General features: G+C 40.8%; 1 protein-coding gene across 4 annotated transcripts; it reads right to left on the reverse strand.

The window, feature by feature from the left end:
* Positions 1-958: 958 nt before the first annotated feature.
* Positions 959-23,307, reverse strand: LOC106605117 (endoribonuclease ZC3H12A). Of its 4 annotated transcripts, none has more exons than XM_045718369.1 (6): positions 23,215-23,307; positions 16,058-16,505; positions 12,364-12,503; positions 8,692-8,926; positions 4,260-4,366; positions 959-3,966 (listed from the first exon to the last, which is right to left on the reverse strand). In XM_045718369.1, the coding sequence occupies exons 2-6, from the start codon at positions 16,426-16,428 to the stop codon at positions 2,831-2,833; spliced, it is 1,989 nt and encodes a 662-aa protein (XP_045574325.1). In that variant the 5' UTR covers positions 16,429-16,505; positions 23,215-23,307; the 3' UTR covers positions 959-2,830. The 4 variants fall into 4 exon arrangements, with proteins under 4 accessions (XP_045574325.1, XP_014055921.1, XP_045574323.1 ...); XM_014200446.2 differs by lacking the exon at positions 23,215-23,307 and adding an exon at positions 19,460-19,656; XM_045718367.1 differs by lacking the exon at positions 23,215-23,307 and adding an exon at positions 19,135-19,344.
* Positions 23,308-23,801: the final 494 nt, after the last annotated feature.

A 23,801-nucleotide genomic window follows, 5' to 3' on the forward strand; every position in this document is an offset into this window, starting at 1 on the left:
TAAATAATGAGGATTTCTATTTGAGTGTCATTATTTCTATTTAGCCTACACTTTCTCATTCTGAACTTCTAACACAAGTGGAACATGTGGCTTCCTGACAATGATCAAGAGCAGCTGCTCACTGATTTGACAGCTCCAATGCAGTTACACCTCCGACACCGCCAAAATATCAGCTATGCGGATGTCGGCTATTGTCGGTTAATGCTTGATCTGATTGAATCTAGGTCTCACACCACATTTTAACCTCCTGTTCAGCACCATAATGAACATGAGGTTAATAAAAAAAATAGTGGAATTACACTTTAAGTTAACTGTATGACATTAAATATAAGATTCTTTGTTACACTGTGGGCCCATTTACAGAATGACAGGGACAGAATGTTCTTCTAATATGCCATCACAACAATGTCGAAAATATCTACATGGCATATTTACATTTTATTTAGCTAACCTATCGTAGCAGGCGTAAAATACACGTCTGAGCGGGACACCCCACATTTGGGTCATGACGAGAAAAAAAAAACTGCTGGGAGAGGTTCTATTCTGCACTGTTCAACCAATCCAGTAAATGTGGAGGAGGAGTTAAGATAGTCTCGCCTTGTTAATATTTTGGATGGAAACAACTTCAAAGAGCAAGCTAGCTAGCAAACATGCCGTAGCTAGCTGCTAGACAGATATTAGCTAGTGTTGTCTAGCGATAATGGAATATCTGGGAAAGTTGACACTAACAAAATTGGTATGTGGTTTCTGTCGACTTTGTGGCAAGAATTTCATCTCGCTGAAACCTACATGAGGGTGGCTCTCCAGGAACAGGGTTGGAAAGCCCTGAGCTATGGTCATCATGGAGCATATGACTGTCTACGCTCTGAGGCACTAAAACAATGAAAGTGCCATATCATAGTACAGTAGCTTGAGACAAAATACAGAGACATGACATTAGAAATTACAGACACAGGTATATTTCAAACCTTTCATTTTAGTGTAATATGATTTCCCAACATTCAAAAGGCAGTGTTTAAGTGCTATATAAATTAATATAAAATGAGTGAGTAACCCTTTATTACAGTCGGGTAAGTACTAGGTACTGGTAAATACTTGGCAACAAATTGTACTATTTGGTATAGTAGCTATTTGTAGTCCGAAGAAACAAAGTAGCCTACTCTGAAAATACATAAAAATGGCTGAGAAATAAAATGCCTAATGTTCCCTGCTAATTATTTCAAGTACCATGAGGTCATGACTGCATTAACCTGATATGAAGCTGGTAATACTATATGATAGCATAATAACAACATTCTAACTTTAAATACCTAGCTAGTACTTACCGTGCTGTTAAATAAAGTTACCAAAATGGGTTTAAAATAAAAAAAGTTAAACAATTTGTTTAGACCTAGAACTCTACTCCAAATGTCCATGATAATTGAACTATACATTTTACATGTTTAGGCACTTAACTACAAAGTGTTGTCTTTCTTTTTTATCAGCATACAGACAACTATCATAGAAACATTGTTGAAGTAATTGTCCAGTGAAAATCTCACTTTTAAAAAGTTAATATTCTGTTAACTCATACCCAAATAAATGCTGTTGACTCATATTATACTCATATGTGGTCAAAGCATAAAATTGGAGAAAACACTTAAAAAAAATAAACAACCCTTAAACTCAAACAGACATATAGAGCTTGAGCTGGCCAATCAGCAGTCTATTCACATGAATATTTTTTTTTATACCGGTATACACTCACACCATTCTGTTGTTGGGGTACACCCACACCATTCCAGCACAGAAAAGCTGCTTTTTAACATACTTAAAAACATTTTGGGAGGAAATCTAAAATCACTCATACTGTATTGTAATTAATTATAGGTCATATTTCATAGAAATCGGGAAACACAGTTACTTTAAAATATCTATTGGATTTACCCAGTCTTTGGTGATACAAGAGACCCTCACAGGACATACTGTACATATTACATTATACATTTGTATACATTATCTTGCTGGGAACATCACATTCTGGTCTATGGGGGAATTACAATATTTGGGTCAATGACAAGGAGCATTTCCAACATTAATTCAGTTTCTTTGGCAGCTTCTTCCACAGATACTCTTGCTTAGAAGGATACTGTATAGTGTTTGGGGCTCTTTGGGCGTAGCTTTATACACGGAAAAAAGGTATACCATTGTATTCCACACTGCAGAAAGAGATGGAATACCGAATATATTGGTCTATGAGACAGGAAATACATTATGGCCATCAGAACCACAATATATATAAAAAAAAAAAACATAATAGTAAAATGTGCAATTTGAGACAATTATTTCTTATTGCATGAGAGCTGAATTTCAGACAAACGAGAGATCACATACTGTATATCCCAAATGATGATACAATATGCATCAACAGTCAAACACTCTAGATTCACTTTTGCCGTGGTACTGAGTCAAGAGGCAAGATTTGACAACACTGTTATAAATGTATACAACTTTCAATAAATCAAAATCTCAAATAATCCAGTTAAACACGACAGGGGATTCATCCCAATTCTCCACACTTCTCCCAAACTGTGCACACACACAACCTGTCATGGATTTAACATAAGCTATGCAAGCACATGACTGCTAAGGAAGGACAACATCAACAATAAAACGTTGCCCTTTCAATCAGTTACAGTAAAATACAAAGGGAAAGAACAAGAGAATAATTACCCAAGGCACATTTTCACACAAGTATCCCATTGAAATCAATTAATGATTTATGTGGAAGTTAAAGTTGTGCAAGCTTCTCAAACCTGAATTAACCCCTTAGACAAGATGCTTAGAGGCATCAGAAGGCCCCTCCTTCAGATTTGAAATTGAGGATCTCTGCAGCCAGCTTCTGGGCGTCCATCAGGTGAGGGAACATCCCCATGACCGTATCCACTTGGTGGGGGTTGAAGATGGCCTGCAGTTTCTTACGGAGCTCCTCTCTGTCTGTGTCAAAGGCAAAAGGTGGAGGTGACTGGGCCCAGGAGTTAAGTTCCTGCTGATTCCTGTAAGAGAAGCATGAGTGGGGGGCCCCGTGTGGGGTAGGGGGGTGATGGAGGTGGGGGCTCGGGGTGAGGCTACACGACGCCCTAGCCTGGGGGACCCCGCCATGGAAGGGGTCTGACCAGTACTTCTGGGGGTGCTGATGGGGTTGGAAATTATGTGCCCCCACCCCACCTTGCTGGAAGTTGCAGGGGAGGCTGTAGTGGTGCATGTTGGGTGGGAACAGAGGAGGCGAGTAGGTGTCATACCTTGGCTGGGATTGGGACTCGAGGTGTGGGTTGCTGTGGTGCTGCTGCTGGGGACCTGTGAAGGGAGCCAAATGGAAACAACACCTGCAGGGCTGGAAGCTGTCCTGGGCCAGCCTCTCTGGATGCATGCCTGGATGTCTGGAACCAGAGGGGAAGCCCTGCTGTTGTGGCTGCTGCCTGGGACTGAAGGCCTTGCTGTGGCCTTGGGACACATCTGAGTACTGGCTCTCATAGGTGCCAAAACCAGAGTCCAGGCGCTCATGGGAGATGCTGGCATAGGGGAGGTCAGTAGTAGCGGGGGGGGAGAGCATACTGGGCATATTGGGCCAGTCCATTTGTCCTTGGCCTACTCCTATGGGGCTGCGGGCCTGCTGGTTCATACTGGAGTGTGGCCCATCCCAGTACAGCAACATGTTCTCAGTTAACTGGCAATTGGGACCCTCACTCAGGGAACCGCGGTGCTCCAACGTCAGCCTGTGCTCCAGGTCATTCTCCAGAGAATAGGAGGGAAAGGGGCTCGGGTCGGACTGGGGGCCCCTCAGGTGTGACATCATGTGATTCCGGTCCTCTTTTACTGAGGAGAGCCTTGCCTTCTCCCTGAGCTCATCAGCCAATGAGCAGTGGGATTGGTGAGTGCGCTCAGGGTGGTAGAACTTACACTTTACGCCGTACGTGCACTTTTTACCTGAAATAGAAAACATAAATGAGAGTTACTAAACATGACAGTTACAGTATTTCTACCGAAATCTAAAATAATACAATTCTACAGAAGAAAGTATCTTGACTCTTCACAGAGTCTCAGATTAGAATTGCTGATATAAAATCAGTTATGCCTAATGGAGACCTGATCCTAGATTAGTACTTTGTGTTTCTCTTCTGCTTCAACAAGACAGGTTTTAAACTAAGCGTCAGTGTTCGGACAATATAATTAGGACCCTATGGTATCTCAAACATATATCTCTATGGTTGAGATCTTACCATAAGGACAGAGTTGGCGTTTGTGTTCTGGTAGTAGCGGCTTCTTCCTCAGGAAGTTCTCCAGACTGGGACCATGACGACCAAGCGGGTCATCTGGGGGCATGAATCTGGGCCGGAAATGGGTAATATTGATCAGAAAACCATACAGGCAGAGAAGTGATAGAGGATCGAATCTAATCGATTAGAACAATAAAACACGGTGCAGGCAGAAGGAATGTTTTCTTTTCATATCGGAAATAGTTACATTAATACAGGTCTCATGAATCATCCTCTTACCATAGAGGAGTGGTCACCAACCTTTGAGTCAAGATCACTTTGAGTCAAAATGCAAGCGGAGCTCTACCACAGATTTGTTTTAGAAGACTACATAAAAAAAATGTAGGCCTATGCAACATTAACCTATTAAAAACAGTACTGTAACAATTAGGTTTATGCAGTAGGCTATAGGCCCAATACCTAATCACCGCATATTGGCTTTGCTTGAAATTGTCCTGCAAATGTATTGTTGTTCGCACCATTTTTATACATTTTAGGTAGGCTATACGATCACACCGGTAATAGATCAGATGTTGTATTACTTGTGAGGCACAGCTGAGTGAGCTACATTTAAATAATCATTTATTTTACTGGGCTGATGGTGCCTGTATCTGATGGTCAGTCTCAGTGGAGGGAGCGAGCAGCAGACTGAAGGTTCGCCTCTTAACGTCCCTACGGCTTTCCATTTTCACCGCTGACCAAAAAGGGACACGTCTTCCAGCTGATGGCAAAACTCTAGTCGCACCACGTTATTTCTGCCTCTGGACAAATACATGTTGTTACTCCTTTTATGGTGATTTTTCAGTAGCATATTGTGAAATATTAATGTAATAAAATAGAATCTTTAAAAGCTTTAAAGGAACCTGTAACCACACCTGTATAGCATAAGAAAAGCCAATATACAAAATAAATAGACACACATTGTAATCTAGATGCATGTCTGGATAAGAAGTGTCAGAATCAATATAATGAATGTACTTATGACTAGCCTGGAGGGTGCTGATATAATCTACTTGTGACTGCAGCCTGGTAGGGGCCCCTATTACTTTTAAACCAAACTGTCACAGTTGCGCAACCAATATAAATCAGTTCAGTGATTTGTAGAGTGTTAAATGATTTGTAGAGGTGGGAAAAAGTCTGCCTCAAAGAAAGAACTTAGGGTGGGAAACAATTGTGGCGCAAAGCCAAAAAGACTTCATAATTTACAGTCACTCCTCTCTATGTATGTAATGTAAGGATGAAACTGTTTAAAAGGAGTGTGCTAAGGCTGGGAAAAACAGTTGATCCATGGACCAGCTCGGCTTTTTATTTGTAATAAAGTCTACATTGAATTCACAAGTTCTGGTATCTGAGAAATATTATTGGACCAATATTTCTACGACACTTTCAACGGAGAAAGTGAAATATTCCTCTATATTAAAAAAAAAGACCCAAGCCGCTAATAATAACCACGCAAGCCTATCGATACACCTTCATTACATTACAGCTGCAGTGCTGGTTGTAGCGCGAGTGGAAGTAGGATGAACGTGCATTTTATGGCTTATAAAAAAGTGTTGAATAAAAAAGTGTTGACAGTGCTGAGTAAGAACTTAAACATGAACACGCTCATAAAAACACCAGCTCTTTGCTGTATTTGTTGAGTCATGGTTTTAAAAGTTCTTAAATATCAACTTTGCTGTAGCTTTCTTTTATGCTTGCTACGTTACTACAGACATGATAATCTGAGCCATCCGATTGGTAGGCCTATAGTGCACTGGATTTACTCTCTGGGCCTGCCGGGAAGGTAGAATTTGTACCTTCAGACACATGAAATGGTTTTTAAAAAATGGAACACTTCACCTACCTGGCACGCAGGGCAGCTGAATCGGGTGCACCTGCCGCCAACAGCGCGAGACTAATAAAATAAAAATAGCCTTGCGTTCCTTTGTCGTTGAGTTTTTTACAGAAATGTTTGGCAATCGTCTAGGAATGCCTTGGAGATCAACCAGTTGGTGACTATGACATTACAGTATATTACACTACTACAGTATCTGCTCTAAAAGGTGAAATCTGCTTTTCAGAACCAAGTTGCTCGCTATTTCTGGGCTGAATCCTGACTAGAGAACTATACACTGCGTGCACAATTATTAGGCAAGTGAGTATTCTGATCTTATCATTATTTCTTTTCACATTTTCGAACTCCAAACCATATAAACTTGAATGCTTATTGGATTTAATCATTTTCAGGTGATATGTATTTGTGTAATGAGGGAGGGTGTGGCGAAAGTGAATAACACCTTATATCAAGGTGTGCATAATTATTAGGCAGCCTCATTACCTCAGGTAAAATGGGCCAAAAAAGAAATTTAACTGACACTGACAAGCCAAAAATGTAAAATGCCTTTCAGACGGATGCGACACTCTTTAAATAGCTAAACTATTGAGGTGTGACCACCGGATATTCAAACGTTTTGTTGCGAATAGTCAACTGGGGCGCAAAAAACACATGGGGAAGAAAAGGTGCAAATTAACTGCAAAAGACTGGTGAAGAATTAAACGTCAAACTACCAGGAACCCATTATCCTCCAGTGCCACCGTATTCCAGAACTGCAATCTACCTGGAGTGTTCAGAAGTACAAGGAGTCAAGTGCTCAGAGACATGGTCAAGAAGACTGAAACAAGACCACCACTGAATAAGATTCACAAGTTGAAGCGTCAAGATTGGGCAAAGAAATACCTGAAGACAGATTTTTATGGACAGATTAAATGAAAGTGACTCTTGATGGACCAAATGGATGGGCCCGTGGCTGGATCAGTAGTGGACACAGGACACCACTTTGAGTCAGGTGCCAGCAAGGTGAAGGAGGGGTACTGGTATGGGCTGCTATCATTGAGGATGAGGTAGTTGGACCTTTTCGGGTTGAAGATGGACTGAAACTCAACTCCCAAACCTACTGCCAGTTTCTGGAAGATTCTTTCGTCAAACAGTGGTACAGGAAGAAGTCCTCAGCATTCTAGAAGGCCATGATCTTTATGCAGGACAATGCTCCAACACATGCATCCAAGTACTCCACTGCTTGGCTAGTCAGCAAGGGCCTCAAAGATGCCTGAATAATGACCTGGCCCCCTTCCTCACCTAACTTAAATCCTATTGAGAACTTGTGGGCCCTTCTCAAACGTGAGACTTACAGTGATGGAAGACAATACACCTTTTTGAACAGCATTTGGGAGGCTGTGGTTGCTGCTTCAGCGAAAACTGATCGTGAACAGATCAAGAAACTGACAGACTCTATGGATGGAAGGCTCATGGCAGTTATTGAAAATAAGGGTGGCTATATTGGTCACTGAATATTTGTGAAAGGCCAAAAATGTTATATAAATTGTCATTTTGTGTTACTTATCTGTTACACTTACTCTAAAAATTGAGAATAAACAAGTGGGTTGAGAGAAATTATTTTTGTAATTTAGTTGCCTAATAATTGTGCACACCAATAGTTGCCTAATAATTGTGCACACTTAATTATTTCCCTGAGAAAGACAAAACTCACTTTTCCTTTGTTAAACATTCAGGTTTGAGGTTCAATAACATTTTGGATTGACTGAGAGCATTGTGTTTGTTCAACAATAAAATTAATCCTGAGGAATACAATTTGCCTGTCACGACATCGACGGGCCCGGGTGGCGCTCGGCGGTCGTCGTCGCCGGCCTACTAGCTGCCACCGATCCTCTGTTTCACTTTCTGTTGGTTAGGTCTAGGTTAGGCACGCATCTGTTTTGTATTAGTTGTTTAGTGGGGGGGGTATTTAGTCTTGCTATGTAGGCTTGTTGTTTGTGCGTGATTATTTTACGCCAGGACGATTTCCGTCAAAGGAAGAGGTGTTTCCCTCTGCCTGTGGTTTTGCAGAGTTTGAGGGCTGCGTCCCTACATTGTGTGTGTGGGCTGGTATTTTGGGCTTTTGTATTAGTCGCCCTGCCTTACCTAGTTTGGACAGAGTGGATACCTATTAAACGTGTGTTCACGGACTAGTGTCACCTGCGCTTGACTTCACCCCTCCTGCTTCATTGAGCCGCCTTAACATTGCCTAATAATTGTGCACGCAGCGTATATATGATTCAAATTGTTCTACATATCTACCCTTGACATCAATGCATGATTTATACCTATTTTTTTAAAGCGTTAAAACCTGTTTTTAATACATCTCTCATGTTTCTGTCCAAAATCAGTATTTATGAAAGATGTTACCTGCTGAAACCCCCCATACCACATGTATGGTTCCCCTGCGTGGGATTGATTTCCGGCCCCACTGGCCTCTTCACCATTGTATCTTCTCTATCAATCTCCCCTTAATGCATGCCTGCCACTGTCTCTCCCCCCCCCCCCCCCCCAATTTTAAAGATAAATCAATCCAGCACTCACTTGTCATTGACGAAAGAGTACATAAGCAGCCTCTCCTCGATACAGCGCTTCCACTCCGGACGCTCTCCCTGGAGGTCCCTATAGGTGTCGTTAGACACGATCACGCCGCCCGACTCATAGGCCAGCTTCACAATAAAACGGTCGTCGTAGCAGACCACCCGTTTACCACCGACACGTCTCGAGGGAGTGAAGACAACTATCTTCTTCTTCTCTAGCTCCATTAGAATGTGTTGGTCTGGAAATAAACGTGCAGATGTTTCACCAAGTGTTTTATTATGTCCCAGTCAAGGGCCTTTATTCATAAAGCTTCTCAGAGTAGGAGTGCTGATTTAGGATCAGTTTTGCCGTATAGATAATAATTAATAAGATTACATGGACAGCTGTTGCTGGCGATATAAGAAGTAGAGATGGTTCACTTTATGTTTGGTCTTTCATCATATTGGAATTCTGTTTTACACAAATTATTCCACTGCCTTACCTTGTCTTCTTAGTACACATTAACATGAGTAATATTTCAAAACAACATATTCTATACCTTTGCATGATGAACAAGCCAGGTGACACTATGATAAAGGGTTGCATAACATTGCTTCAATCAAATATGGTATAGTGTACCAAATCAAACAGGGGACGGGAAAAAAATCCCTGAGACGAAACACACAGAGCACAAAACCATCAATCATTTAAAACAAATATTACATGACTGTTTAATTATTACATAAGCTGTTCAAACTTCACAACCCACATCCCCAATATCATATAACATGGAAACCTCCCAGCAGACTAAATTAAAGCATTGACAAATACATCCAAAATGAATGTTGAATAAATGCACCTGTGTGCACAGTGTGAAAAAGGACAATGGAAATTGTTTAAATAAATAAAATGGACAAGCTAAAGGCAACAATGTTCAGAAAGGCAACTTTGGACAGATCTGGGGCCATATTCATATGTTGTCTCAAAGTAGGAGTAGTGATCGAGGATCTGGTCCCTCCTGTCCATGTAATCTTATTCAATATGACCTAAAAGTAATGTATTTTTTCCTAGACCAGCGCTTCTAATGATACACTTGAATATGGACCCTGACTTAAATAAGTGTGAGACAGAGCTCCATATTGAACAATTTTCTTGAGGTTTTTAGAGACTACTATTGACTAAAGCCTGAAATGCACTCACAAATGTCAAATGTCAGCGTCAAAAACACTTTGATTGTTCAGGTAACAACAATCACTTGACATGTAAACCTTAACCCTCTGCTTGATTAGAAACAGTTAAAGACACAGTTTCAGACAGTAACCTGAGTGTGTGAGAAAAACAGTTGCACTTCCTGGTGGGGATTTCCCAATTCCCAGGTAGGACTGACTGTTGCGGTTATATTTTTACTTCCTGGTTACTGGGACTGAAAATAAAGCTTTTGGCTTGCTTGCTCCACCTCAGACAAAGCCACTGAACCATGCAAGCAGTGGGCACCAGGTGATGATGCGTCAGCTTCAAATAGTGGTCCGCCCTACTGCACACTGGCTTTGTTAGTGGTTACGCTAGGTTAACACAAACACCTCCTAACAGATAGCCTTCAGGTACATACATGGACAAGAGTCACTGCTGTGTTCGACAACATGATGTGGGTTGAAGCAATCAAAATTGGGAACATTTATTTAGATTTTTTTTCAGAAAGCCTAGAGTATGACGTCAGGCAGTATTTCTTGATTTCAGCATTTCAACATTTATCCAATATACCCTCTGGTGGAGTTTCCCAATGCCTTTTGCCTCAGTCTCATATTACAGACACATCATATGACTGGAAACGTACTCTAGGTGCAGTGAGTGTACTTACCAAAACCCCTGCATATAAACAAGATAAGGGAATGTATTGCATTATTTAAAAGAAACAGTCACAATGAATACTGTATTGTACTTTATTCTATTGTGTTGATTTTCTGTGTGTAGTATTTTTTTTGTACGGCTGACCTCACAAAATTAATGTCCATAGACAAACCTAGTCCTGGACTAAAAAGAGAGATTAATCTCCGTCCCGGAAACTGTCCGTAAAAGCATTGTTTCATGTTGTATATGAACATAGTTTGTGTTTTTAAAATCCCCTGGTATTAAAGTATTAATATTTAGAAACAGAGACTAGTCTAATTCGAACTACAGTGCATTCGGAAAGTATTCAGGCCCCTTGACTTTTTCCACATGTTTTACATTACAGCCTTTCCTAAAGTGAAAAAAAATAAAAATAAAAATCTTCTCATTAATCTACACACAATACAACATAATGAAAAAGAAAAAACAAGTTGAGAAATTTTGGCAAATGTATACATTTTTAAATAAGTATTCAGACCCTTTACTCAGTACTTTATTGAAGTATCTTTGGCAGCGATTACAGTCTCGAGTCTTCTTGGGTATGACGCTACAAGCTTGGCACACCAGTATTTGGGGAGTTTCTCCTATTCTTCTCTGCAGATCCTCTCAAGCTCTGTCAAGTTGGATGGGGAGCGTTGCTGCACAGCTATTTTCAGCTCTCTCCAGAGATGCTTGATCAAGTTAAAGTCCTGGCTCTGGCTGGATAACTCAAGGACATTAGGGAGACGTGTCCCGAAGCCACTCCTGTGTTGTCTTGGCTGTGTGCTTAGGGTCGTTGTCCTGTTGGAAGGTGAACTGTCGCCCCAGTCGAAGGTCCTGAACACTCTGGAGCAGGTTTTCATCAAGGATCTCTCTGTACTAGTCTCCCAGTCCCTGCCGCTGAAAAACATCCTCACAGCATGATACTACCACCACGCCTCACCGTAGGGATGGTGCCAGGTTTCCTTCAGACGTGATGCTTGGCATTCAGGCCAAAGCGTTGAATCTTGGTTTCATCAGACCAGAGAATCTTGTTTGGGTTCCTTTTGGCAAACTCTAAGCGGGCTATCATGGGCCTTTAACTGAGGAGTGGCTTCAGTCTGGCCACTCTGGCATAAAGGCCTGATTGGTGGAGTGTTGCACAGATGATTGTCCTTCTGGAAGGTTCTCCCATCTTCACAGAGGAACTCTGAAGCTCTGTCAGAGTTATCATTGGGTTTTTGGTCACCTCCCTGACCAAGGCCCTTCACCTCCGATTGCTCAGTTTGGCCGGGTTGCCAGCTCTAGGAAGAGTCTTGGTGGTTCCAAACTTCTTCCACTAAGAATGATGGAGGCCCCGGTGTTCTTGGGGGACCTTCAATGCTGCAGAAATGTGTTGGTACCCTTCCCCAGGTCTGTGCCTCAACACAATCCTGTCTCGGAGCTCTACGGACAATTCCTTTGACCTCATGGCTTGCTTTTTGCTCTGACATGCACTGTCAACTGTGGGACCTTATATAGACAAGTGTGTGCCTTTCCAAATCATGTCCAATCAATTGAATTTACCACAACTTGACTCCAATCAAGTTGTAGAAACATCTCAAGGTTGATCAATGGAAACAGGATGCACCTGAGCTCAATTTCGTGTCTCATAGCAAAGGGCCTGAATACTTATGTAAATAAGGTATTTCTGTTTTTTATTTTTAATACATTTGCAAAAAAATGGGTTATTGTGTAAATTGATGAGGATTTTTATTTAATCCATTTTAGAATAAGGCTGTAATGTAACAAAATATGGAAAAGTCAAGGGGTCTTAATACTCTCTGAATGCACTGTATTTGTGAATCTCACCTGTGATGGGGACATCAGGCCTGGGCTGCTCCTTGCGCCAGGAGGGCACAAACACAATGACGGTTGAGTGACCTCTTTCCAGGAAAAAGATCACTGCCAACTCAATTCCCCTACAGGAGAACACTTCCTTGTTACCATGACTGGAAGGGATACAAGAGAGCAGGAAATGGGATAAATAAATATGTCATTACTTTCTATGAATCAACAAACACTTCTAGTGAAGAGGGCAGATTTAAAAGGAAGGAGAGAGGTGAAGGTGCAGTTATGTCGATCTCTGATTGTTTCATTGTTAAAAAGGTAGAGCAAAGTTAATCTGACCCAATAATTTATCCTCTGTCTACAATGCATTCGCTTCAGTGGCAATGCAAGTGAATGACAAGATTTTCATAGTTTAAAAAAATACAGGAACACAGGCATGCAGCTCAAACAGTACTCTTTCTGAGGAGTAAAGTAGCACAACATGATTAAAGTAAAGTAGCTGTTATAAGATAATAACATATGAAAGAATGACAACTATATACTATGCATCAAGGTCCTATTTTGCGTACATTACCGTTCAAAAGTTCGGGGTCACTGTCACGCCCTGGCCATAGAGGGTTTTATTCTCTATTTTGGTTAGGCCAGGGTGTGACTAGGGTGGGCATTCTATGTCCTTTTTTCTATGTTTTTGTATTTCTTTGTTTTGGCCTGGTATGGTTCTCAATCAGACAGCTGTACATCGTTGTCGCTGATTGGGAGCCATACTTAGGTAGCCTGTTTTCCTTTGGGTTTTGTGGGTGGTTATTTTCTGTTTCGTGAGTATTACCTGACAGAACTGTTTGGCTGTCGTTTTTTGCTATTTTGTTTAAGTGTTCACCAGAAATAAATACATGATGAGCACTATCCACGCTATCAGACGGCCATTACAGTCACATAGAAATGTCCTTGTTTTTGAAAGAAAATCAATTTTTTTGTCCATTAAAATAACATCAAATTGATCTGAAATACAGTGCTAATGTTGTAAATGACTATTGTAGCTGGACACAGCTGATTTTTAATGGAATATCTACATAGGCATATAGAGACCCATTATCAGCAACCGTCACTCCTGTGTTCCAATGGCACGTTGTGTTAGCTAATCCAAGTTTGTCATTTTAAAAGGCTAATTAATCATTAGAAAACAATTTGGGGATTATGTTAGCACAGCTGAAAACTGTTGTCCTGATTAAAGGAGCAATAAAACTGGCCTTCTTTAGACTAGTTGAGTATCTGGAGCATCAGCATTTGTGGGTTCGATTACAGGCTCAAAATGGCCAGAAACAAAGAGCTTTCTTCTGAAACTCGTCAGTCGGATCTTGTTCTGAGAAATGAAGGCTATTCCATGTGCGAATGCCAAGAAACTGAAGATCTCGTACAACGCTGTGTTCTACTCCCTTCACAGAACAGCGCAAACTGGGCCTAACCAGAATAGAAAGAGCAGTGGGAGGCCCCGGTGCACAACTGAGCAAGAGGACAAGTACATTAGTGTGTAGTTTGAGAAACAGACGCCTCACAAGTCCTCAACTGGCAGCTTCATTAAATAGTACCCACAAAACACCAGTTTCAAAGTCAACAGTGAAGAGGCGACTCCGGGATGCTGACGATCCATTGGAACGTGCCATTCGAACACAGGAGTGATGGTTTCTGATAATGGGCCTCTGTACGACTATGTAGGTAATCCATAAATAAATAAAAATTGCCGTTCCCAGCTACAATAGTCATTTACAACATTAACAATGTCTACACTGTATTTCTGATCAATTTGATGTTATTTTAAGGGCAGAAATGCGCTTTTCTTTCAAAAACAAGGACATTTCCATGTGACCCCGGTAGTGTATATCAGTGCTAAATAACACTTGCAAAGAGACCTTTGAACAATAAATATAAAATACAGATAAAACAATAAAACACTTCGGCAAAACATAAAAACGTTACATGGTAGGGTGAGTGGGTGAAAACGAGCTTTGGTGATAATTTCACTTCCTTATGTTATAAAATTATTTTTACCAAGACAAATATGATTCTTCATGTTCTAAACCATTCAGTTGGGTTTTTCTCTCACATATCATTAACATTATATCCAAAAGTATGATTTCGTATCCTAATATATCCAATAATAAGCACTGAGCTCTTTTGACAGAGCGTTGATGCTCCTTGCTGCAACTTTTTGGGATTTTACATGTAGTGTTCTTCTGCAAAGTTGTTTCTGTGAGTCGCAAAAAGCTAAATTAGCATGACACGAGTTGAATTAAAATGTAAAAGGCTTTGAAAATAAAAAAGCTTGCAGTAGGCCTAGTGCTGTTGACATTTCACAAAAAAAGCATTTTTTTGGTGAAATTTTCGAAAGGAACAGGAATTTCGCATTAATATGAAAAGTGTAAACTAAAATACAACATGTCATGTCTCAAAATTGATATCTATCTTACCTCTACAGTTTCATGTCCTCCGGATTCGAGAAGAAAGATGAGTTCAACGTTTTCGCACAGCAATTATCGCACAGCATCCAGCCTAGCTGATGCAATGCTATTTTCCAGATTTTTGAACCACCTTTTTAAAAGAATTATATAAAAAAAATATCTGGCTTCCATTAATTTAGTTACCCTAATCTTGGCCATCCTACAAGGGTAATAAACTGAACGGATTATTAGAGATAACCAATGGTCCAAACCCCATGTTTCTTGGAGTGTCTACACAATTAACATATTATTTTACCATTCGTAAAAAATATATTTTTGATTGGACACCCTAGATTTAGCAGACGCTCTTATCCAGATAAATTAGGGTCAAGTGCCTTGCTCAAGGGTACTACATCAACAGATTTTTCACCCAGTCGGCTTGGGGATTTGAACCAGCTATCTTTTGTTTACTGGCCCAATGGTTTTAACTGCTAGGCTACCTGCTGCCACTTGTGAATCTGACATACCTTTGAACATTCACGTGGATTGTGTTTCCTTAATGGTTTATGAATTGAATCGAGTCCAAACATACACTGTATACTCAAATAGTTAGGTAATCAAACTGTAATAATGGAAGTTCTAAAATGTTCGCTTGGCTCCATCCATGTAATAAGGAGACAACTGTTAAAAATGGTTGTAATTGCAAACACTTGAACTAAGAAGACGTAATAAGACTGAGTGACAATGTCATCTGGCCTGTTCAATATGAACTCTATCATGACAATATTAACACCGCCTTGACACAAAGCTATCACTGGGAGCCAGTGCGAGGCAGAGACATGCGTAGGAGATTTGCATATAGTGCAGCACTAACCTTAGCAAAGGCATGCACAGGCATGGATAACTACCTCTTCAAACCCAGCTGACAAAATTATTAAGGTGTATGAGAAGAGCTCGTGGTTCTTGTGTTGCAGGGTCATAGTTCAACAGCTGATAATGAGTAGTTGTACACCTGTAGTTTACAGGTATTTTTTGCACAGCTGGCTGTCATTATCATTGTGATGTACAACCAACCACATGAGGAGAACATAATACAGTACATCCGCTTCATCTCATTTCTCAACCACAATAACACCTTAACCCTTACAGGGCATGACTGTCATGAGCATGACATACAGGCGCGCATGCACACAGCTGAACTCATTGAAACACTTCAATTGAATGCTAGCTCTTACAAACATAACAAGAATAATCCCTTCCTCTCTTCTTGACTCGCTCACCTCATGGCCACATTGCTGCCGTCAATGACGATAGGTTTCAGTCCACTGTCTGTGTCCCTCCTGTCTTCCAGTAATGAGACTGGTCTGTCTCCTTGGGAGCCATGGGTCCTAAAGGAGGCCATGCTGGAGCCTATGTTGCTTTTGGGGCCAGTAGCATCTTCACCACTCTCAGGAATGGTGGAGTTAGAAGTACCAGTGCTGGCTCCGCTGCGAACCAGCTCCCCCAGTACAGAGTTGGTGTCTGTACTCAGGCCTAGCTTCAGCAGGGCAGCCCGAACCTCCAAGGGGGAGTAGCCCAACTTTCTGAAGAAGTCCACCCTGAGTTGAAGCTCAGTGGCTGGGGTCTGGAGACTGGGAAAGGCCTGGTCCATCCTCTACTACTGTCAGTCTGGGCTTTCCTGTACAGCTTGTGAGGGTTATGGCCTATTTTTCATGTTGATACAGTTGCCTGGATTGAACAGAGAGAGAGTTAAATTTAAGACAATGTTATGCAAATATACTGAACAAAAATAGTCCAAAGAACATTCTTTTTGATGCTCATCCAGGTGCTTTTCGGCAAACCTGAGGCAACTTTATAGATAGCAGTTCTCCCATTATGCCTGGCGAAAACCAAACACTGCATTCCACAGTAAGAACCTCATACCAACGGTCAAGCATGGTGGTGGTAGTGTGATGGTTTGGGGATGCTTTGCTGCCCAAGGACCTGGACGACTTGCCTTAATAGAAGGAAAAATGAATTCTGCTCGGCATCAGAGAATTCTACAAGAGAATGTCAGGTCATTCGTCTGTGAGCTGAAGTTGAAGCGCAGCAAGACAATGATCCAAAATACACAATCAGGTCTACATGAAAATAGTTAAAAAGCAACAAATTTAAAGTTTTGAAATGGCCTAGTCAAAGTCCAGACCTAATCCCAATTGCGATGTTGTGGCTGGAATTGAAATGAGCACTTCATGCTTGAAAACCCTCAAATGTCGCGGAGTTAAAACAGTTCTGCAGGCAAGAGTGGGCCAAAATTCCTCCACAGCGATGTGAGGGACTGATCAACAACTACAGGAAGCATTTGGTTGCAGTCATTGCAGCTAAAGGTGGCACAACCAGTTATTAAATGTTAGGGGGCAGTTACTTATTCACACAACGGAATTGGGTGTTGCTTAACTTTGTTATTTAAAAAAAAAAAAAAAGTATCCATATATTTTGTTATTTGTAAACTCAGGTTCCCTTTATCTAATATTAGGTTTTGCATCAAAAATAGAGAAAATCAGAAAGGGGGCAAATACTTTTTCACGGCACTGTATAAAATGCGACAATTTCTAATATCTTACCGAGTTAGTTCACATAAGGAAATCAGTCAATTGAAATAAATTAATTAGGCCCTAATCTATGGATTTCACAAGACTGGGAATACAGATATGCATCTGCTGGTCACAACCCCCCCCCTAAGAAATGTAGACATGTTAAGCCGAAAACCAGTCAGTATCTGGTGTGACCACCATTCGCCGCATGCTACGCGACAGATCTCCTTCGCATAGAGTTGATCGGGGAGTTGATTGTGGCCTGTGGAATGTTGTCCCACTCCTCTTCAATTGGCTGTGCGAAGTTGCTGGATATTGGCGGGAACTGGAGCACGCTGTTGTACACGTTGATCCAGAGCATTCCAAACATGTTCAATGGGCGACATGTCTGGTGAGTATGCAGGCCATTGAAGAACTGGGACAATTTCAGCTTCCGGGAATTGTGTACAGATCCTTGCAACATGGGGCAGTGCATTATCATGCTGAAACATGAGGTGATGGTGGCGTATGAATAACACGACGATGGGCATCAGGATCTCATCACTGTATATCAGTGCATTCAAATTGCCATCAATAAAATGCAATTGTATTTGTTGTCTGTAGCTTATGCCTGCCCATACCATAACCCCACCGGCACCATGGGGCACTATGTTCAAAACGTTGACATCAGCAAAGTGCTCGCCCACACGTCTGCCATCTACCCGGTACAGTTGAAACTGGGATCCATCCGTGAAGAGCACACTTCTCCAGCGTGCCAGCGGCAATCGAAGGTGAGAATTTGCCCACTGAAGTCGGTTACGATGCTGAACTGCAGTCAGGTCAAGACCCTGTTGAGGATGACGAGCATGCAGATGAGCTTCCCTGAGACGATTTCTGACAGTTTGTGCAGAAATTCTATGGTTGTGCAAACCCAGTTTCATCAGCTGGCTAGTCTCAGACGATCCTGCAGGTGAAGAAACCAGATGTGGAGGTCATTGGCTGGTGTGGTCACACGTGGTCTGCGGTTGTAAGGCCGGTTGGAAGTACTGCCATATTCTGTAAAACGACATTGTAGTAGGGAAATGAACATTCAATTCAGCTCTGATGGACATTCCTGCTGTCATGCCATATTGCACACTGCCTCAAAACTTGAGACATCTGTGGCATTGTGTTGCACATTTTAGTGTCCTTTTATTGTCCCCAGCACAAAGTGCACCTGTGTAATGTTCATGCTGCTTAATCAGCTTCTTGATATGCCACACTTGTCAGGTGGATGGATTATCTTGGCAAAGGAGAAATGCTCACTCACATTTTTACATACAATATTATGGTTAAGCGCCCTGCTCAAGGCACAACGACAAACTTTTCACCTAGTAGGCACAGGGATTTGAACCAGCAACTCTTAACCGCTAGGCTACCTGCAGCCCACTAACAGGGAAGTAAACAAATGTGTCCACAATATTTGAGAGAAATAAGCTTTTAGAGCATATGAAACATTTCTTGGATCTTAAATTTCAGCTCATGAAACCAAAACTTTATATTTTTGTTCAGTGTAGTTTGGCTGACATACTGTATTATGTTAGAGTAATATGCAAATAATTCAGTTGACAACTTGACATATTGACTGTACTGCATTACATTTGTATTACACTGCAGGCCTAATATCTTTGTATTCACAGTAGGCTAAAGTGTCATAGGTCTACAGCAATTGCAAACCGTTTTTAGTTTATTGCAATGTATCACAGAAACGACACAATTAAACTGGTAAACCTATTGTAAACTTTCCAAATGTTATTCAACATTACCATAGCCTGAAGCACCCTGGACGAATCATGAAAGAAAATAACAAGATTAATCCCAAACCAATATAAAAGTATTTACCCATGTAAATAATAAAATAGCATATACAAAAACTGCGTTACATTACAAAGGCCGACAATGCAGAGGCAGACAACGGATTAGTGTATTCGTTTGTACAGGAGAGCCTGGCGCCGTGTTTTTCTCACGACAGTGGAATACAAGTACAGGTGACACGTAAATCAGAGTCATATGACGTTTGAGTGAAACTAATATAGTAAATCATTAGCTTTGTACAAATACACAACGTTGACAATGGCGTTTAGAATTTACCTTAACTTTCAAGTAGTGGTGCTCCATTTTCACCTCGACCATACATTTTGCATTTCTGATGTACGCTATGGTTATGACATCGCAACCGCAGCACCTCCCTCTCTCGTGCTCAAAAGTGTCCTTCCTTTATTCCTGTGTGGCCACGGCCCCACCTTCATAAAGTCTTCCCAAATTGCAGCCTACGCTACTGTAGAGCTACATTTTCTCAGTCCTAGCCGAGAAGTCAAATTCAATTCTTGAATTTCTGAAACTGAAACTAACCCTGCCCTTATGCTTTTACTGTAAAGTCTGATTTCTAAATAAATTCACCAAAATTATGGACATGTTATACCTATAGGTATAGCAGTAGGGGTGCTGAGGGTGCAGAATAAAAAAATCAAATAATTGAAACAAATTGGGTCTTTACTTGTCCTGTGGACCAGCTACACCCCCCCCAATATCTTCCTGCAGCTATGCCTGTAGGCCTATTTCATTGTCTTACTGGAATTGCTCTCCATGAAAACTTTAGAAGCTTGTAGACATTAACAATAGGCTATAGTGACGATATAGGCTTAACCTACAGTGTAAATGTTTTTATACAGTGATAAGTATCTGCCCTCGTGAAATGTAGGCTCCAGTTCACTATAATTGATTTACTCTATGGTACAGAACAGTATTTCCCACTAGATGTCACCCTTTACATTGTCTCATGATGGGTTGATGCACTCGTATGTCTACCTTGCAAGGAAATATCAAGCCAAAGCTATCGTTTGTGTGTGTTTTGAGTATGTCAATAGGCTGCATGTGGGTTTCAAGTTTGGGGGAAGCTATTTTTTTTCACAAAAATATGCACCTTTTATGAAGAAGCATTGCATGGATCAGACTAATATAAAATAGGCAAAAAATATAACTCACTGTTCACAAAAAAGACCTGCTTTTCTTCTCCTTTCTTGGCTCACAACCAGAGCTCAGCCCCAGCTAGAGGAACATTCTTTAGCAGGACGCAAGAAAATGTAGAGTTTTATAAACACATTTCGTGCAATTCTACAACACTTTACTTGCCATGACTGGAGACGTTAGCATAATCTTTAATACCACAAAATGACAGGGTAGGCTGATTTGCTGAAAAATGACAAACTGAGATCAATTAAAAACTATCTTGTCTTGAATGCAACCATCTAATTGAGGCCTATGAAAAGGGGAGACATTGTAGGCTATGTAGTCTGTCTAGCCTGGATGAGGAAATTATTGTCCCAAAATAACTTGCCACGGACTCACCCAATGATAAAGACAGTGAATATGCGCACTCACCGGGGAATGTCAACAATCAGCTCTGATATTTGCTGCAAGCTTCCTAAATTACGAGCTTCCCGGGAGTATGTGCTGGTAATTTAAAACAATCCACCGCAATTCTTTTTTAAACAAGTTGATAATCCTCTGTGGCTAAATCATGCTCTCTGGTGTAGTGTTTTGAAGGTTTTTATTTTTTTGTTTTAGACAGGAGTATATCATTTTGGCAAGTTCCATTCAATTTACTTTAAGGGAAGCTTAGCTTCTTGCGCACGCCGCCTATGAATATGTGTAAGGCTAAGGGAGTAGCATTAAGGCTGGCTTGAGTCAAAAACAAATGTTTATTGTATGTGTGTGATTTGTTACTTCAAGGGTTAGGAGAGGTTAGGCAAGTGTGTGGATGTGGCCAGTTTGTCTGTGCATTTCAGGTTAATCAATTTGTTTGGTAGGTACCAGGGTGGTAGCACTTTAGTATAGAGTACTAAAACAACAGGGTAACATCCGGAAAGTAATATGAAACAACAGCGAAATAAGACTGCAACGACCAGGTAAAAACGAGGTAATAACCTGTTAATAGTTACTATTTAGTTGCTAAATACTGATGTAAAGTTACAGTTGAAGTTGGACGTTTACATACACTTAGGTTGGAGTCATTAAAACTAGTTTTTCCACCACTCCACAAATGTCTTGTTAACAAACTAGAGTTTTGCCAAGTCGGTCAGGATATCTACTTTGTGCATGACACAAGTACGTTTTCCAACAATTGTTTACAGACAGGTTATTTCACTTATAATTCACTGTATCACAATTCCAGTAGGTCAGAAGTTTACATAAACTAAGTTGCCTGTGCCTTTAAACAGCTTGGAAAATTCCAGAAAATTATGTCATGGCTTTAGAAGCTTCATATAGGCTAATTGACATAATTTGAGTCAATTGGAGGTGTACCTGTGGATGTATTTCAAGGCCTACCATAAACTCAGTGCCTCTTTGCTTGACATCATGGGAAAATCAAAAGAAATCAGCCAAGACCTCAGAAAAAAATTGTAGACCTCCACAAGTCTGGTTCATTCTTGGGAGCAATTTCCAAACGCCTGAAGGTACCACGTTCATCTGTACAAACTATAGTAGGCAAGTATAAACACCATGGGACCACGCAGCCGTCATACCGCTCAGGAAGGAGACGCGTTCTGTCTCCTAGAGATGAACGTACTTTGGTGCGAAAAGTGCAAATCAATCCCAGAACAACAGCAAAGGACCTTGTGAAAATGCTGGAGGAAACAGGTACTAAAGTATCTATATCCACAGTAAAACGAGTCCTATATCGACATAACCTGAAAGGCCACTCAGCAAGGAAGAAGCCACTGCTCCAAAACCACCATAAAAAAGCCAGACTACTGTTTGCAACTGCACATGGGGACAAAAATTGTAGTTTTTGGAGAAATGTCCTCTGGTCTGATGAAACAAAAATAGAACTGTTTGGCCATAATGACCATCGTTATGTTTGGAGGAAAAAAGGGGATGCTTGCAAGCCGAAGAACACCATCCCAACCGTGAAGCACGGGGGTGGCAGCATCATGTTGTGGGGGTGCTTTGCTGCATGAGGGACTGGTGCACTTCACAAAATAGATGGCATCGTTAGTGAGGAAAATTAAGTGGATATATTGAAGCAAAATATCAAGACATCAGTCAGGAAGTTAAAGCTTGGTCGCAAATGGGTCTTCCAAATGGGCAACTCCAAATGACCCCAAGCATAATGGCTTAAGGCCAACAAAGTCAAGGTATTGGAGTGGCCATCACAAAGCCCTGACCTCCATCCTACAGAAAATGTGTGGGCAGAACTAAAAAAGCGTGTGCGAGCAAGGAGGCCTACCAACCTGAGTCAGTTACACCAGCTCTGTCAGGAGGATTGGGCCAAAATTCACCCAACTTAATGTGGGAAGCTTGTGGAAAGCTACCCGAAACGTTTGAACCAAGTTAAACAATTTAAAGGCAATGCTACCAAATACTAATTGAGTGTATGTAAACTTCTGACCCACTGGGAATGTGATGAAAGAAATAAAAGCTGAAATAAATCCTTCTTTCTACTATTATTCTGACATTTCACATTCTTAAAATAAAGTGGAGATCCTAACTAACCTAAAACAGGGAATTTTTACTAGGATTTAAATGTCAAGAATTGTGAAAAACTGAGTTTAAATGTATTTGGCTAAGGTGTATGTAAACTTCTCACTTCAACTGTATATTCATTTCTCTGGTTGTTATGTAGAAACAATTATTCTTTACTGAAGAACTATCAATAATATAGGCAAATTATCAAAAGTTATATAGTAAGTATTTAAGGCCATTTTCCCTCTTCTCAGCAGCACTGTTTATTCTTATTAAGAATGTACTTGGAACTTTCGTAGAAAGACTGTTTATTTAACAGAATCATTTGAGAAACGACATCATACATGTACTACTGTATGTGGTCCAACCTCAAAACGTACCTTTTGTGTCTTTGGTTATAGCTGGGTAGTTACCTTGTTGTTGCCGTCTTGTTTCGCTGTTGTTTCTTATTACTTTCCGTGCATCACCAAGTTATTTCGGCACTGTACTTACGTAACTATTATGTAACTTACTGGTCATTTCTTTATAGTTTCACCATAGTTTCAGTATACAGTGGGTTCAAAAAGTATTCAGACGCCTTCCCTTTTTCCACATTCTGTTACATTACAGACTTATTCTAAAACTGATTAAATAACTTTTTTTCTTAATCAATCTACACACAATACCCCATATTTAAAAATACAAATCTGAAATACCTTATTTACATAAGTATTCAGACCCTTCGCTATGAGACACGAAATTGAACTCAGGTGCATCCTGTTTCCATTGATCATCCTTGAGATGTCTCTACAACTTGATTGGAGTCAAGTTGTGGTAAATTCAATTGATTGGACATGATTTGGAAAGGCACACACTTGTCTATATAAGGTCCCACAGTTGACAGTGCATGTCAGAGCAAAAAGCAAGCCATGAGGTCAAAGGAATTGTCCGTAGAGCTTCGAGACAGGATTGTGATGAGGCACAGATC

The sequence above is a fragment of the Salmo salar genome, chromosome ssa05 (assembly GCF_905237065.1).
Source record: "Salmo salar chromosome ssa05, Ssal_v3.1, whole genome shotgun sequence".
In the NCBI taxonomy this organism is placed as follows: domain Eukaryota; kingdom Metazoa; phylum Chordata; class Actinopteri; order Salmoniformes; family Salmonidae; genus Salmo; species Salmo salar.